General features: G+C 44.1%; 1 protein-coding gene across 1 annotated transcript; it reads right to left on the bottom strand.

Annotated features, from left to right (window-relative positions):
• Positions 1-343: 343 nt before the first annotated feature.
• LOC121311920 (serine/threonine-protein kinase MRCK beta-like) lies at positions 344-14,785 on the bottom strand. The gene is made up of 17 exons (XM_041244033.1): positions 14,712-14,785; positions 12,972-13,120; positions 11,419-11,510; positions 8,977-9,056; positions 8,125-8,169; positions 7,098-7,178; positions 6,831-6,908; positions 6,310-6,415; positions 5,484-5,620; positions 5,246-5,385; positions 4,437-4,518; positions 3,505-3,721; positions 2,677-2,739; positions 1,834-2,430; positions 1,014-1,111; positions 843-927; positions 344-480 (listed from the first exon to the last, which is right to left on the bottom strand). The coding sequence occupies exons 1-17, from the start codon at positions 14,763-14,765 to the stop codon at positions 359-361; spliced, it is 2,226 nt and encodes a 741-aa protein (XP_041099967.1). The 5' UTR covers positions 14,766-14,785; the 3' UTR covers positions 344-358.
• Positions 14,786-14,791: the final 6 nt, after the last annotated feature.

The raw sequence follows: 14,791 nt of genomic DNA, 5'->3' as shown, positions 1-14,791 counted from the left end.
GGGTGACAAGCATGCTGATAAAGTGTCTTTAGCTGATGCACTAGACTTTCACCTCCGGGGGCCTGGGTTCGAATCCTGCTTAGGCACAAGTGATTTGAGTATGGTTCTGTAATCTCTACATCACCCTACACAGTCCCTCCTGGTCACAGCACCACAGCACCACGTGTCCCAGTTGGCAATGACTGAACAGCAAGGCTCAGGATTCAGGGGCATTCGCAGGGTTCACAGAGGCTTACACAGCATCAGACTGAAGCTGCATTCAGAATAGTTGAACCTGGACGTTCCATTTTCACCTTAATCTGGGAAGCTCCCTGCATGTGCTGATGCCTTCCAATAGTTACTGATCAGATTGATAATCTCACCGGCGCTGCTGCAGCCTCTCCTCCTCTGGCACTTTGAACACAAACCTCCTCTTGCTCCGGGTTCGCACCATTTGCTTCTTGCTGTTATCAGAGGTTTCCGGCACAGCAAAGTCAGCAGCTTCTAGAAACAAAACCACTTTGAGATTTGTAACCTCAGAGCCTTTTATTAAGGGCAGAGCACTCCTCCCTTCTCATTCCGCCAAAAACAAAGTTTTAAATTGATCCCACACTTAGAGAGCAGAGGGAACCGGTTCCTACTCTATCAAACTCTTAACAAATAAAACATCAGAAGCTCTATGCTGGAATACACTTCCATTAATTACACTTAGGAGGAAATACCTTGGCATGTTTTTTTTAAACTATCCTTGATTTTCAATAACTACTCTTGTCAACAGTTTTTTAAAAATGAAGGTGGTAGAATCAGGTGGTAGAATCAGGCTTAAACCCTAAAATCAGAAACAAGTAAGCAAGCACACCAACCTGAATATCTGCTGCTGAAGTATATGAGCTTGGGCTGCTCCGAACCGAGCAGGTTGAGAGTCCCCGGCACGTTCAGCGGGCGGATCTGTGAGGAGCAGGAAACTTTGTGTTAGGAGCAGCGTCACAGAGAGCTGAGAGGGACTGGCTGCTCAGGAGATCATACGCACTCACCTTGGTGAGAGCAATGGTCTGGATCCACTCCATGCTGTTCACATCGAAGACATCCAGCCCATACTCAGTGTATACTGTCAGGTAGGAGGAGGAGGAGCCTGTCACAGAAGAGCACAGGCACATTCAGAGCACTCGCACACACCACAAAGCAAACAAACAAGAAAGCAGCATAAATCTAAACATCACCAGGCATGAATCTGAACAGAACTGGAATCTCATTAAATACAGCGCCATTGCTTTAGCATATTCCTGGTTTTCTTTAATAGTTTGTGTCAGTAACTATAACAGATACCCTGTGGTTGGATTCAATTTCACTGATGAAAACCTGCAGCAAGACTAAACAGCACTTCCAGAGGGACTCTTATGCTGCACTAAAAAAAAAAAAAAAGGGAGCGAACACACAACAAACTGAAGGGGAAAAACAAGGCTACAAGCCAGTAAATACAGATCCCTTATTAAACTGGGCTTGGGGGCGTAATGTGTTCGTTCACTTGCTCTTAATAGCTGAATTCATGGCTTTCACTGTGGCTGGTACCACGTGCGGAATCGACTGGTGGCATTGATGAAGGAAGACAGTTGCCAACATCCCAGATCAAAAAACACACAACTGAGAGTCTCTGCTTGAGATGCGCCTGGTTCCTACCAGCAGGTCCTGAGATGCACTGGAGCCTGCCTGCAGCAGGACTGGTATTGGACCTATGCTCACCTGAGAATACCAATGGACACATTCAGGGGATCATCACAAGCCTGTGTTGGGGCAGCATCAGCTTTAGAAAACAAACCACAAAATAAAAACAAAACCAGAAGTAAATCCACATACTGCAAGCCAGAGGCGTGGCTGGCCACATGAGCTCCTGCGTGCGCGACCTCCTCCCCTGCAGGTCCACGTAGACGCCCAGCTGGCTGAAGCAGAGCAGGTTCTCCTCCGGCCCGACCTCCACGGTAAGCAGAGCGTCCAGGGGCTGCTGTCCCAGGAAGGCCAGCGAGCCATCGCCGGGGTTCACCAGGCTGGTGGTGGGACCCTCCCCCTGGACACTGAGCAGGGAGAATCCCGAGGGGTAGCCCACACACAGCCGCCCTCTCAGCAGGGTCATGCACTGCACGCTGCCCGGGGCCTGCACCTCGCACAGCTTCCTGTGATGGGGTTTGGTTCTGCTGATCTCGTAGCACTGCACCTGCCTCTTCATTGCCACCAGCAGACAGGTGGGCCCGCCGGGCCGCAGGGCGCCCGTGATGAGAGCCTGGCAGCCCTTGGTGTCCGGGAGCTTGATGTCGAAGTTCGTGTCACCTCCGTCCAGGGCGGCCCAGGGGAGCAGGTGGACATGGTGGCTCCGGCCACACACCAGGACAATGATCTTCTCTTTGGGAATCAGCTCGATCTGGTGGACCTTCTTGCAGTCAGCAGCTCGCACGATCACTGGGAATACAGAAGGATATTACAGCTCTCATCCTGGGACAGGACATGGTACAAAACACTGAACCTTTCAGTTACTCAATTTAGACTGATGGATGGAGAGACAAATACTGTAGATGAGTATAGACTGACAGATACAGAGACAATATAATTTTCTTTTTTTTTTATGGCATCTTCAGATGCATCTTCTGAATAACTTTGGAGGGAAGTTTGCAGGTTGGAATGTGGAAAGTCAGATATAAGTCTTACCATCTCTTGTGACTTCCACAACATACAGACCATCTTCCGTGCCAAGTGCGATTCGCTCGCGGTCTACGAAAAGGAAAAGAGTTCTGTTAACAGAGAGCTGAGAGCACAGCACACGTGAGGCACTCAGGTTTACAGCCAGGCTCAAACGAGGGCACAGCCTGCTGTGACTGCAATGCCCATCTACAGAGGAGGGGTCCTGCCCTGGCCAAAGGAAAGAAGTCCTGAAGGAAGGCTCTGGGTTCTCAGTACCTGGCTTTATCCACTAGGCCGCACTGTCTCCACAGAGCAGGCTGGATCGCTCTTCAGTGACAAGCTGCAGCTTCTGGTTTAATGCGGGGAGATGGAAACAATCCTCAGCTGCTAGCCTTCAATACAACACTACTTCAGATTCTCTGTATAAACCTCTCCACTTACCCCAGTCCAAGGTCATCCACGCCCCTGAACTTTATAACATTGCACATTTGAAACTGTTCACTTTATTCTTATTAAAACTGTTCAGAAGCTCAATCTGCCAAGAGATTTGTAATCTCGCTAAGTGCTGCAGTCACTGCTTGGTTATATATTTTGCTCAGTGGAAGTGTATTACCTTGAGAGTAGAGCGCAGGGCAGACAATAAATCCGCAATGAACGCCATCTCTTTGGAGCGAAGGCTCAAACAGAATCAAGAGGCTTGGAAGCCCTGCTCTCAGCACATGCATTATAAGCAATGACACATCAACTGCTGTAACATTAGGAAATGCAAGGATTGTACTGAATACAGCTGACTGCTACTCTCCAGAGACATATCTCAGCCCAGTTTATTGTATGAGCCCCTTGTGTGCACCTTACCTACAATAGCAGCAGACAAAGTCACTTTGATAGCAGGCAGTGTGCTATCGTAGGCTTCTTGTGGAATATGCACCACCCTGTTCCTCAGCTGGTTCTTGTTTAGGATGTTCTGCAGCCCTTCAAGGATTCCAACCCATTTCCTCTTCTCCGCCTCGCTCTCAGCCAGAACCAGGAGGGAGCAGGTCTTGGGGGGCGAGCTCAGGAGAGACGACGTCACCTGGAACACACAGAGCATTCAGAATGGGCTTCCCTTTAAGAGCAAATACGGGCCACAGGCCTGATAAAGTCTCCTGATAGCAAGTGGCTCTACATCCCATTGCAATCAACGGTTAACAACATACCACCTTCAAGGGAAAGCAATGCGACCCACCTGCAATCTTTAAACACCGATATGACGCACGCATGCCCCACCCTGTGTACTCAAGTACACTACAGTACCCATTATGCTGCTAACTACAGTACAATTGAACCCAACGGTGCTAGTGCATATTAACCCAAGTTATTATTCAATTATAGTTCAGTTCTGTGTGAAAGTATCAAACCCCTCAGAGTAGTTCAGTTTTTACACTTGCATTGCTGAAATGTCTTGCTGGGACCCTGAAGAGTCCACGATGTGCGATGCTATAAACTGGTGCCCAGACTTCATATTGAACACTGCTATCCACAGACTTGAACACTACCTTTTCATTACATCTCCTCTTTCAAACACATGCATCTACAGCATGCACATGTTGTTCTGTATCAGTCTACTTTGTGCACTGTTTTAGAGCATGACTGTCCAGCAGATTGTATTTAGTTTTTAATTGGTCAGGGTCAGTGGTCATCAGTCCTAGAATTAGTCTTCATGAAGCAGTTATTGGTGAAGCAGCCCATCATGGGTATTGGGCTTGTCCTTTTCTACCTCTCTCAACATGTTTTTGAATGAAGCGTACCCTGAATATACACGGCACATCCTTTCGAGTTGCATGGATCACATCCGATGCCAGCACGGCGCTCACAGAAAACTCTTCATCTCTGTAAACACAGAACAACAGGAATAAACCTCCCCCTGCATCACTGAGCCCCTTCACCCAGGAACACTCCCTTCAGGGATCTCACTGTTCAGCAGAGTAATACTGGCCTTGGATCAGCTAAGCACAAAGGTGACTGCAATGCTACTGCTGACAATACAGAGAAATGATTCAGCTGTCAAGAAATCATAATATACTTATACTGTAGGCAGGTGCAAGTTTGACAAGCATGTTGATGTTACTGTGACACTGAGTGTATGTACAGTAGAGGTTACTAAATGAAATGAAATGCTTTATATTAGCAGCATATAGTACAATATGTTTAGTTAGTTATATGGAAGTGGATGGGAATAAATGACAATGTACTGCAGGTTTATATTAATGACAACATTTTACAGTTTATACAGATAAAAACGCATAGTAGTTTGATTAGCATGATGTTCTTTTACTAATGCCAGAAATGTCAGGTTATTAGTGACATCCTGAAAATGTCAATTACTGTCACCATTTCTACCCAGTCCCTCTGAAGTGATATGAAGCAGATTTCACTGTGCTTTACAACTCCAAACTTTTGTCAAATTCGACTTTTCATAAAAAGAGCAAAGTCTTCTATTTACAGGCTTGTGTGTAGGCACAACTGTCCTTTAGGTGTCCTAAACATGCTTACATGCCAACACAGACAGACAGATGCACGGACAGACACGCAGATCTCAATGAGGCCAGCTCGCTACCTGAGATCCAGGACTTGGCTGGCTACAACTCCAGGCTGAGTCGACTTCCCTTCGGGCACATCGTACAGAAAGAGTTTACAGTCACACACCACGGCATAAGCACGCTGCCAGCCTTTCTTCACTCCTGTGGGCTTCGGGATCTGAAAACAAAACACAACATTCTTACAGCCTTGTTTTAGCAGCAACACAAAGAGTGGATGACAGGATCCTCACAGGGTGAATAGCAGCCTGTTCTTACCCTGACGTAGCCCTTGTAAGCTGTGCCTATGCCTCTCTGCACATCGATCCCCAGGGGTCTCTTGGCTTGCTCTGGAGGGATTGGGCAGACCAGGGGGGCATTGTCTCTACAGGACACGTGGCAGATGAAGGAACACACTGTGAAAGGAAAGTCAGCTCTTCAATAACATGAACACTGCGCCAGCAAGAACAGCTAAAACACACACACACAGCCATGAACACTGCGCCAGCAAGAACAGCTAAAACACACACACACAGCCATGAACACTGCGCCAGCAAGAACAGCTAAAACACACACACACAGCCATGAACACTGCGCCAGCAAGAACAGCTAAAACACACACACAGCCATGAACACGGCGCCAGCAAGAACAGCTAAAACACACACACACAGCCATGAACACTGCGCCAGCAAGAACAGCTAAAACACACACACACAGCCATGAACACTGCGCCAGCAAGAACAGCTAAAACACACACACAGCCATGAACACCGCGCCAGCAAGAACAGCTAAAACACACACACAGCCATGAACACCGCGCCAGCAAGAACAGCTAAAACACACACACAGCCATGAACACTGCGCCAGCAAGAACAGCTAAAACACACACACAGCCACGAACACTGCGCCAGCACACTACCCAGTATAAAATTCAAGTCAGTATAGTGGATGTAAGAAGTCAGTATAGTGGATGTTCTGCTAATAAAGATCGAAGTGTAAGCTGGAATGCTGATTTTTCCTGGGATTTGGAGTCAGAAGTTCATTAAGGAAGACTGTCCTGGGTTTTACTTGCAAACAGAATGAAAACAGCGAGACAGGACTCACCATCGCAGGCGTAGCCCTGGCGCATTAACCCCACCATCAGGGAGGTGCAGTGGGTGCACTGGGTGGGACTGGAGAACGTCTTGATACTGAGCTCATGGGCTTTAGGCTGGAAGGCAGAGCAAATTAGTGAGACTTTAGAAGCGTCTTGTATTGAGAGTCCTTTTGGACAAGCGAGCAACGCTAAATAAACTAGTATATCAAAAACTCAACACTAGACAAAAAAGACGTTTTTTATTCCTTTACTCTGATTTTATTGTTGAGTCTTTAAAGTTTATTTCTATCTATCTATCTATTATACATTACAGAATAAAATAGGCATTCTTAAAACATTTTGGAAGACCTACTGTAGTCCCCAGTTGTTTTGTGGCAACACAATAGTAAAGACCCTTTATGAGAATTGCCTTTGTGAGAACTGCCTTTGTGAGAATTGCCTTTGTGAGAATTACCTTTGTGAGAATTGCCTTTGTGAGAATTACCTTTGTGAGAATTGCCTTTGTGAGAATTGCCTTTGTGAGAATTACCTTTGGTAAACTCAACGACGTCGACTGGTAAACAGGGGAAGCAGCAGCAGGAGCAGCTTGCGGTGGCTTAACTGGCTCCTAGTGAAACCAGAGAGAACAGCAGGGTTAGGAGAACGAGCCTCCTGGACATTCCTCCAAGCAAAGATCTGCCCACATGTGCCCATATTGGGCTTACAGGTGAAACACAGCATGCAGACAGCACTCCTGCCAGCCTCACACAAAGATCACATTTTCCAGAATGCAGTGGCCTTGCACAAGGGTACTTACATTTTGTGCTGTCGACACACAAAAGGTGGGGGAAACTTCAGGCTTTTGCAGTGATGTGTCGAGCTCAGTAATGGAGCTGGTCTGCAGAAAGCAAGGTAAAGCAATTAGGATTGATGGAGCTTTGTTTTCCAAATGGACTTTCTGAATCAATACTGAAGCAGTTACAAATACAATTGTTCTTTTATGTCATCCTTCTCAGAAGTAGAACAGTTTAATTTCATCAAGACTGGAGGAGCAGAGGGGGTGTATAATCACATTCATTGGGCCGGGAGTTTAAAGAATGGCCATGCAGTAGAGCACTGGATAGACTGATCATTAACTAGAAGAGAAAGGAATAAACACTGTCTATACTACACTGGTAACAGCGCTTCGGGATATCAATACAAACCGAGTCAGATTTTCATATCAGTGCTCAGAATCACACAGGGGCAGGATACATCAAGCTCTCCACTTCCTCACAACTGAAATTCAGAAGCTGCTCGGATAGGAATTGAAGGGATGCAATATTTCTATTGGCATGGGAAGCTATCTATTCACCCACATTTTGTAAAAAAGAAAAGAAAAAAGCTTTACAACATATAAAACCAATCAAGCAGAAGAAGAATACTAAGTTTTATACTATACTACCCATGTTACTGGAGGATTCATGTAGGTTTTATTGTATACTCAAGTTACTGGAGGATTCATTGGATGAAAGATGAGGAAAGCTTAAACACAAACATTGAGATGAGGCTGCTATCCAACACAATGACACCCCAGTGTGTGAGAGCAGTGAAAGGAGTTAGAGAAATGCATTACTGTTAGTAAACATGAACAGATTCTGTGGAAACTTGCCAGCACAGCATTATGCCAGTGCATGTTTGGGATGCTGCTGTAATTGTGAAGCCCAGTTCCACTTCACAATGTTCCCCTTCATTAGGAGTCAACAGGGCAGCTACAGGGGATGGGGGGGCGCTAGTTTTAGGGGTTTACATAACGGGTACGTGTCAGAGGTTAAGGAGTGAGAAAGCTCTGTCAGCCAACTTACTTCATCCCAAAACGCTTGCAGAGAGGACGCAGATGAGACAGAATCCTTTGTGGTAACAGATATGAGGGACAAAAATAAAGGCATGTTGCTTTACTTCACTTTTACTGTCACAGTGGCTTCGGAAACAGAGGCGAGTTCAAAGCTACACTATCCTCGTTTCACCCCGATTGTGCTTGAGGAAGATCTCTACCCCCTCCCCCCCCTTGTCTTGATGTCCTTTGAAGTCCCGAGGTAGTGACACAGGCTCCAGCTAAAGTGAAGTGGCAAATAATACTGATTTACTGGCCCCTCAGCTTCCATCATAACCAAGTGCAAGGCAGACACTTTTAAAAGAGCTGTGGAGTTATAGTTGGGCTGCTATGGGGGAATAATGTCTTTAGAAAAAAAAAAAAAAAGGAAGTATGATTCTATTTCCACTGCTATGGTGAAGCAGTGTTTGTTTGAAGCCTTTGATATTGTTAAGCAATTTTCTAAAGAAGATCATAGGACCTGTTCATATGTAACTAATGTGATGCAAAAGCCTTGGTTCAATTCAACAGCCTTTGCTGTTTTAAAATAGCATATTAGATCTCTGCTGCAGAGCCCGTTTCAGTGCGAGTTCTGCTCTTTGGGTCGATCAAGCTTCAGTAAAGACATTACAAGGAGGATTACATTGTTAACTTTTGTACTGACCATGTAGACAGCAGATCTATAGTCCACGCTCTCTCACCCTATTGCTAAATCAACGAAAGTGAAGGGGCTGCTTAGCACTCCCAGAGAAGCACATGCCTGCTTTAAAAGGAAGCCGTGAACACACAGACCTGACTACGTCCATATCAATATCTCCAGGAAACAAACAAACAATAAACTTACTCTGAATGTTAAGTCATGAGCAAGAGGAGAAGTGTTGAAGTATTCGAAGATGGAGTCCTGAAAGTCCGGGAGCTTCAACCCTTCAAGAACAAAATAAAGAAGCTTGTTGTATAATTGGAACACGTGGGGGTTTTCTTTCACAAAAAAATGCTCCAATAATGACTTGGAGAGAATTGCTCATTAAGAGGCTACTTGCTTCAGAGCATCATGGTCCAGCTCAATTTGCACAGCTGGATGCAAAAAATTAAGAATTTTTTTTTTTTCTCAAAATGTGCTCAGTTAATTGTATGAACTTAATAATAATAATAATAATAATAATAATACAGTAGTCTCTGCGTATAGGAACACCTCCTAAGAGAACACTCTTGTGGTGAAACAGATTTTTCCCATTGGAAATGCTCTGCCTAAAGGAACAGGAACTTTACTTAAAAGAACACTTTCTTGGCACCGCTAGCGATTCGTTCACAACGGACACAGTACTGTTTTGTAACCTGATAACTCAACATCATCAAACTTAAATTAAAATGGTTTACTCAGTCTTTTCAAAATCGACTTGTCATTGCAAGAGTGTCTTGAGGGACACTGATTGGTTTATTAAATCTTTCCAGAACTGCCATCATATCATTGACTCGTTTTGTATTCTGATTTCCACAAGTGCACCTCATCGCTACAAAATGACATGTAAACAAATACGCGGCGATATGCCGCTGTTCTCTTGATATCTGGATTGCAGTGTGCTTGATTCTCTTGTTTTCTCTTGATACTCTGATTCTCTAAGAGAACTCTAGGTCTCTTGAATTCTCTTGAAAAATGCGCCGCTGTTTCTCTTGATATCTTGATTCTCTTGATTCTCTTGTTTCTCTTGATATCTTGATTCTCTTGATTCTCTTGATTCTCTTGATTCTCTTGACAACGTTGGAAATTGTTCAAGCTCTTGAAAAAAAAAAACAGAATCAGACACAAGCAAGCAAATGCTAAACAACACTTGGAACAAGACCAAGTGAACTAAGAGGTAAGCGCTTTTCATTACGTTAGGAAAATTCAACGATTGACGAGCAAAGATTGCTGCATCAGTAAGTGTGGGCTGCACAATTAAACTTGTCAAATAATGCGCCTGGTGAGTTGCTTTACCATTCTGTTAATAATAATGCGTGTGTCTTGTATGTTGCTGCTGCATTTTCTAACGTGTAGGGGTGCTGTGTTAATTTGACAGTTTATTAACGCTGGTGAGTTGCTTTTCCATTCTGTTAATAATAATGCGTGTCTTTTAAGTTGCTGCTGCATTTTCTAACGTGTAGGGGTGCTGTGTTAATTTGACAGTTTATTAACGCTGGTGAGTTGCTTTTTCACATTCTGTTAAATAATAATGCGTGTCTTGTATGTTGCTGCTGCATTTTTTAACATGTGTAGGGGTGCTGTGTTAATTTGACAGTTTATTAACGCTGGTGAGTTGCTTTTCCATTCTGTTAATAATAATGCGTGTCTTTTAAGTTGCTGCTGCATTTTCTAACGTGTAGGGGTGCTGTGTTAATTTGACAGTTTATTAACGCTGGTGAGTTGCTTTTCCATTCTGTTAATAATAATGCGTGTCTTTTAAGTTGCTGCTGCATTTTCTAACGTGTAGGGGTGCTGTGTTAATTTAATCCCACTGTCAAACAAAATGAATTTGCACACTCTGGTGAGTTGCTTTTCCATTCTGTTAATAATAATGCGTGTGTCTTGTATGTTGCTGCTGCATTTTCTAACGTGTAGGGGTGCTGTGTTAATTTGACAGTTTATTAACGCTGGTGAGTTGCTTTTCCATTCTGTTAATAATAATGCGTGTCTTTTAAGTTGCTGCTGCATTTTCTAACGTGTAGGGGTGCTGTGTTAATTTAATTTAGACAGCTTATTAACCTTAGTTTGTCTGTTACTTTATTATTGAACAGAAAATCTCAACGACGACGTAAAAAGAGTGCACATCACACGATCACAATTAAACTTATAAATAAGTTGCGACCACCTCAACGAAAAAGGTAAGACAATTATATTACGCACATAAAAATTCAACGACGACCGTAAAGATTTGCCACATCCCCACGACACAATTAGAACCTAGTCAAATAATTGCGATAAACCTGACAAGTGAAATAAAATGTCAAATAACACACTCTAAGTAAAGGCGCTTTAACGCGAAAATAAATAAGTCATTTAAAGTATGTAACTACGTGCACGCAGTACTGTTCCTTATGTACACATAAATAAATAGATTTCATACTAAATAACATATATTGCTAGACACCAACACTGTGGGCTACCCCACAAGGAATCTATAAGAACACTTTGTTTGCTTCCCGAGGGGTGTTCTCTTAGCCGGAGATGACCGTACTCTAATAACAAGATGAGAATGACAATGAGAAGTTCCTCAGCCGGACCTCCCTGCTCTACTCTCCTTCACTCTACCTTTGTCTGTCCTGCTCTCCTCCAGATCCTTCTTCATAATCTCCAGCTTCTCCTGCATCTCCCGACTCCTTGCCTCAGACTCCTTCAGTTTGCTGGAACAGCAGAATATGGAATGGCTAAACACTTACTCATGCAAAAGGCTGATGGTAGGACAGACAGCACATGATCTTTAGCATAGCATTGCTAATGCAGGGGACTAGGCAGAACTACAGGGAGGTACAGCACTGCTCCATGGAAGAAATCATTTCATAACCGCAGTTTTCACTGTGAATGTGTGATCTGAACACGTTCTGTAATTTGCCCATTACACACACTACTGCTTACAGACACCGACCAGATTAGTTGTTGCCTGTTGCTGGAAACAGTGTCTTTAATTCATTCTTTTCAATGACTGCTAAAAATAGAACTTCATTATTTATTTATTTTACTCCAGTGAACTTAATCTAAAAACACAAAGACTGCAGCATATTTCCAGAGAGAGGCCAGTGTGAAACGATCTCTCATTCATGCACTGCAATGCTACTAGTCTATAGGGTACTGGCTTCACAACAGAGCACAGAAAACCTATGGAAACATGTTTCCACTTTAAAAAAAAAGAAGTACAGATCCCACAGAGGGCCTTTATATATAGTAATCTGGATATGTATCGTGTGTGTGTGTGTGTGTGTGTGTGTGTGTGTGTGTGCAGTGTCTGTGTGTGTGTGTGCAGTGTGTGTGTGTGTCACTGTGTTTTTCAGTGTGTGCCAAGTGACACACACGTCACACACACACGATGTATGTATGTGTGTGTGTGTGTGTGTGTGTGTGTGTGTGTTGTGTGTGTGTGTGTGTGTGTGTGTGTGTGTGTGTGTGTGTGTGTGTGTGTGGTGTGTGTGTGTTACATGGTACACACAACGTTACACTACACACCGTATCACACATACACCACACCGTTACACACACGTACACATTACACACATGTGACACGGTACACACACGTCACAAAGTGTGTGTGTGTTGTATGAGTGTGTGCGACACACACGTCACACAACACGGATTTGTATGTGTGTTGTGTGTGTGTGTGTGTGTGTGTGTGTATAGTGTGTGCAATGGCAGTGGGTGTGTGTGTGTGTGTGTGTGTGTTGTGGGTGCAATGTTGCAGTGTGTGTTACAATGTGTGTCACACATACAGTGGTATGTACACACAACACCACGGACACACTATGTGCCCAATCCCCACACACACATATCACCACGTGACCAGTCGAACCCAAAGCGTGTGTGCAGTGTGTGTGTGTGTGTGTGTATAGTGTGTGTGCAATGCGTACACCACACACAACCACGCACACCACCCGTTAACCGTCACCTGGCAGTGTCCATGCCACACACACGTTACACGTTCCCACATTATGCACATACACACACACTGTGACTACACACCCATACGTTACACGTCATGGTGTACCATGTAGCAATGCACAGTGGGTGGTACAGTGCTTGTGTGTGCGTGTGTGCGTGTGCGCGCGCGCGCGATACGATAGCAATAAGAATTGGAGCCATGCCACTCCACTGACCTCTCGAAGGAGATGTTGGCAGCTTTGACATTTCTCAACTCTTCCTGTACCAGCTGTTTGGCACGAATCTCTGCATCCAGAGCAGACTGCAGCTCCAGCCGGGCAGACATGTCAAGCTTCTGGCTGCGCCGGACTTTCCAAAGGGGGTCCTGCCATGTGAAAGGTACAGTCAGACACATGAGAGGGGGAACCCACCAAAAACACATTCACTTATAATGCCTCTAGATTGCACAACTCATTGTCCTTCTCTATCAAAGATCCTGCTTCGGTCAAGATTTTTGAGTCAAGATTTAAACTAGCACCGCAAAGCCCTAAGGACTGAGACTACAACCAGGTAACCTTAGTAAGGAAACATCTAGACTGTACACATCACAAGAATCCCCCCGATGTAGTATTTCAGAGAAGAGACTAACCTTTCTGAAATCCTATCACTCTGCCCTGTGAACCCTTTCCCCTGTGCATGTTTGGAGAATGCTGATAACACAGTGTCCACATATACAAGGAGGCTTTTATAGTTTGTCTGCAGCTGAAGAGATCCAATTGACTCACATAACCCCTTTTAACCAGCAGTACTTACATAATGAACCCTGATAAACTCACCAGCATAATGAAAACTACTTTCCTGCAGTGAAAGTACCTAGAACTGATATAAAACTTAACAAAGAGTTCTCTATTCTTCTGATTAATGTCATCGTTGGAGCCGCAGCTAAAGTCCTTTATCAGAATCAAATTAAACACACACCTGACAGGAGGAACAGGTCTAATGGCCAATCAAATACCTGCCCAGTTCAGAATGCAAAGTATCGTTTAACAGCAGCCTGTGTTTATCCTACAAAGTGGCGCAAGAATGTGAAACCTGCTGAACTAGAGATTTCCATTCATTTAGTGGTGATCAGCATCAGTCTAGAGGCTGTCCTTCAGGTCAAATTCTTCAGCATCTGACCCTGTCCTAGTCCACATTGCAGAGCTTCGCTGTCAGTGTTTTTACCCTAACCATGCATACTGCTCCCATGCACACTGTGCATGACATGAAGAGTATGACCAATACGTTTACTGTTAATGTACGATAACAGGAATTCATTAAAAAAATTAAATGCAGCAAAGATACACAGAAAAAAAAAACAAACATGGAGTTTAATTTATGCAAAAATGTCTACGGAACACGGATTAAGAAAAAGCCTAATTTTCGCAGAAACAAAGTGTCCGAGATTCTCTTCAGCCCTGCCTCGCCCAGCAGCACACACACAGACACACACACACAATCAGGGCATACTAATACATCTGTGAATGGCAGTGATTTATTTGCCTTCTATTTTCAAATGATTTATTTAGTTACGGTTGAGCCTAACGCAAACAAACTCACCAACTTATCTCCAACATTTGGGATCAAAGACCTCTGAAATGGACTGTTTACTGTTGTACTCTGCTAGAGTGTAATCAAGATAAACAGCACAGTATATTAAAGCTCTTAAATATATACGGGAGGAGAGACAGACAAAGCATGGTAAAGAAAAAAAAAAACTATCATTACTGATTTCCATACCGTAAATACTAAGAACTATAAAAGAATGAATCTTCATGCCTGCTTAGCACTTGAACTCTGATGCCACTTCATAACACCCCTCTCACTCAGCATTAACAGCACTCTAAGTGAGCAGGGGGGCCAGGTAAGCACGGGGAGGGCAGATGAGACAGATGAGGCTTTGGACAGAATAAATATAATAGAGGCTCATAGCTTACCAGAGTTCTGGAGCCCAGATTAGAGCTGCGCAGTGATTCCAGCTCCTCTGTCATCTTAGAGGTTAAAGCTTGCAGGTATC

Source organism: Polyodon spathula, unplaced genomic scaffold, assembly GCF_017654505.1.
Source record: "Polyodon spathula isolate WHYD16114869_AA unplaced genomic scaffold, ASM1765450v1 scaffolds_3363, whole genome shotgun sequence".
NCBI lineage: Eukaryota > Metazoa > Chordata > Actinopteri > Acipenseriformes > Polyodontidae > Polyodon > Polyodon spathula.
Note: the sequence above shows the minus strand (reverse complement) of the source record. Positions and strands in the feature narration are given on the sequence as shown.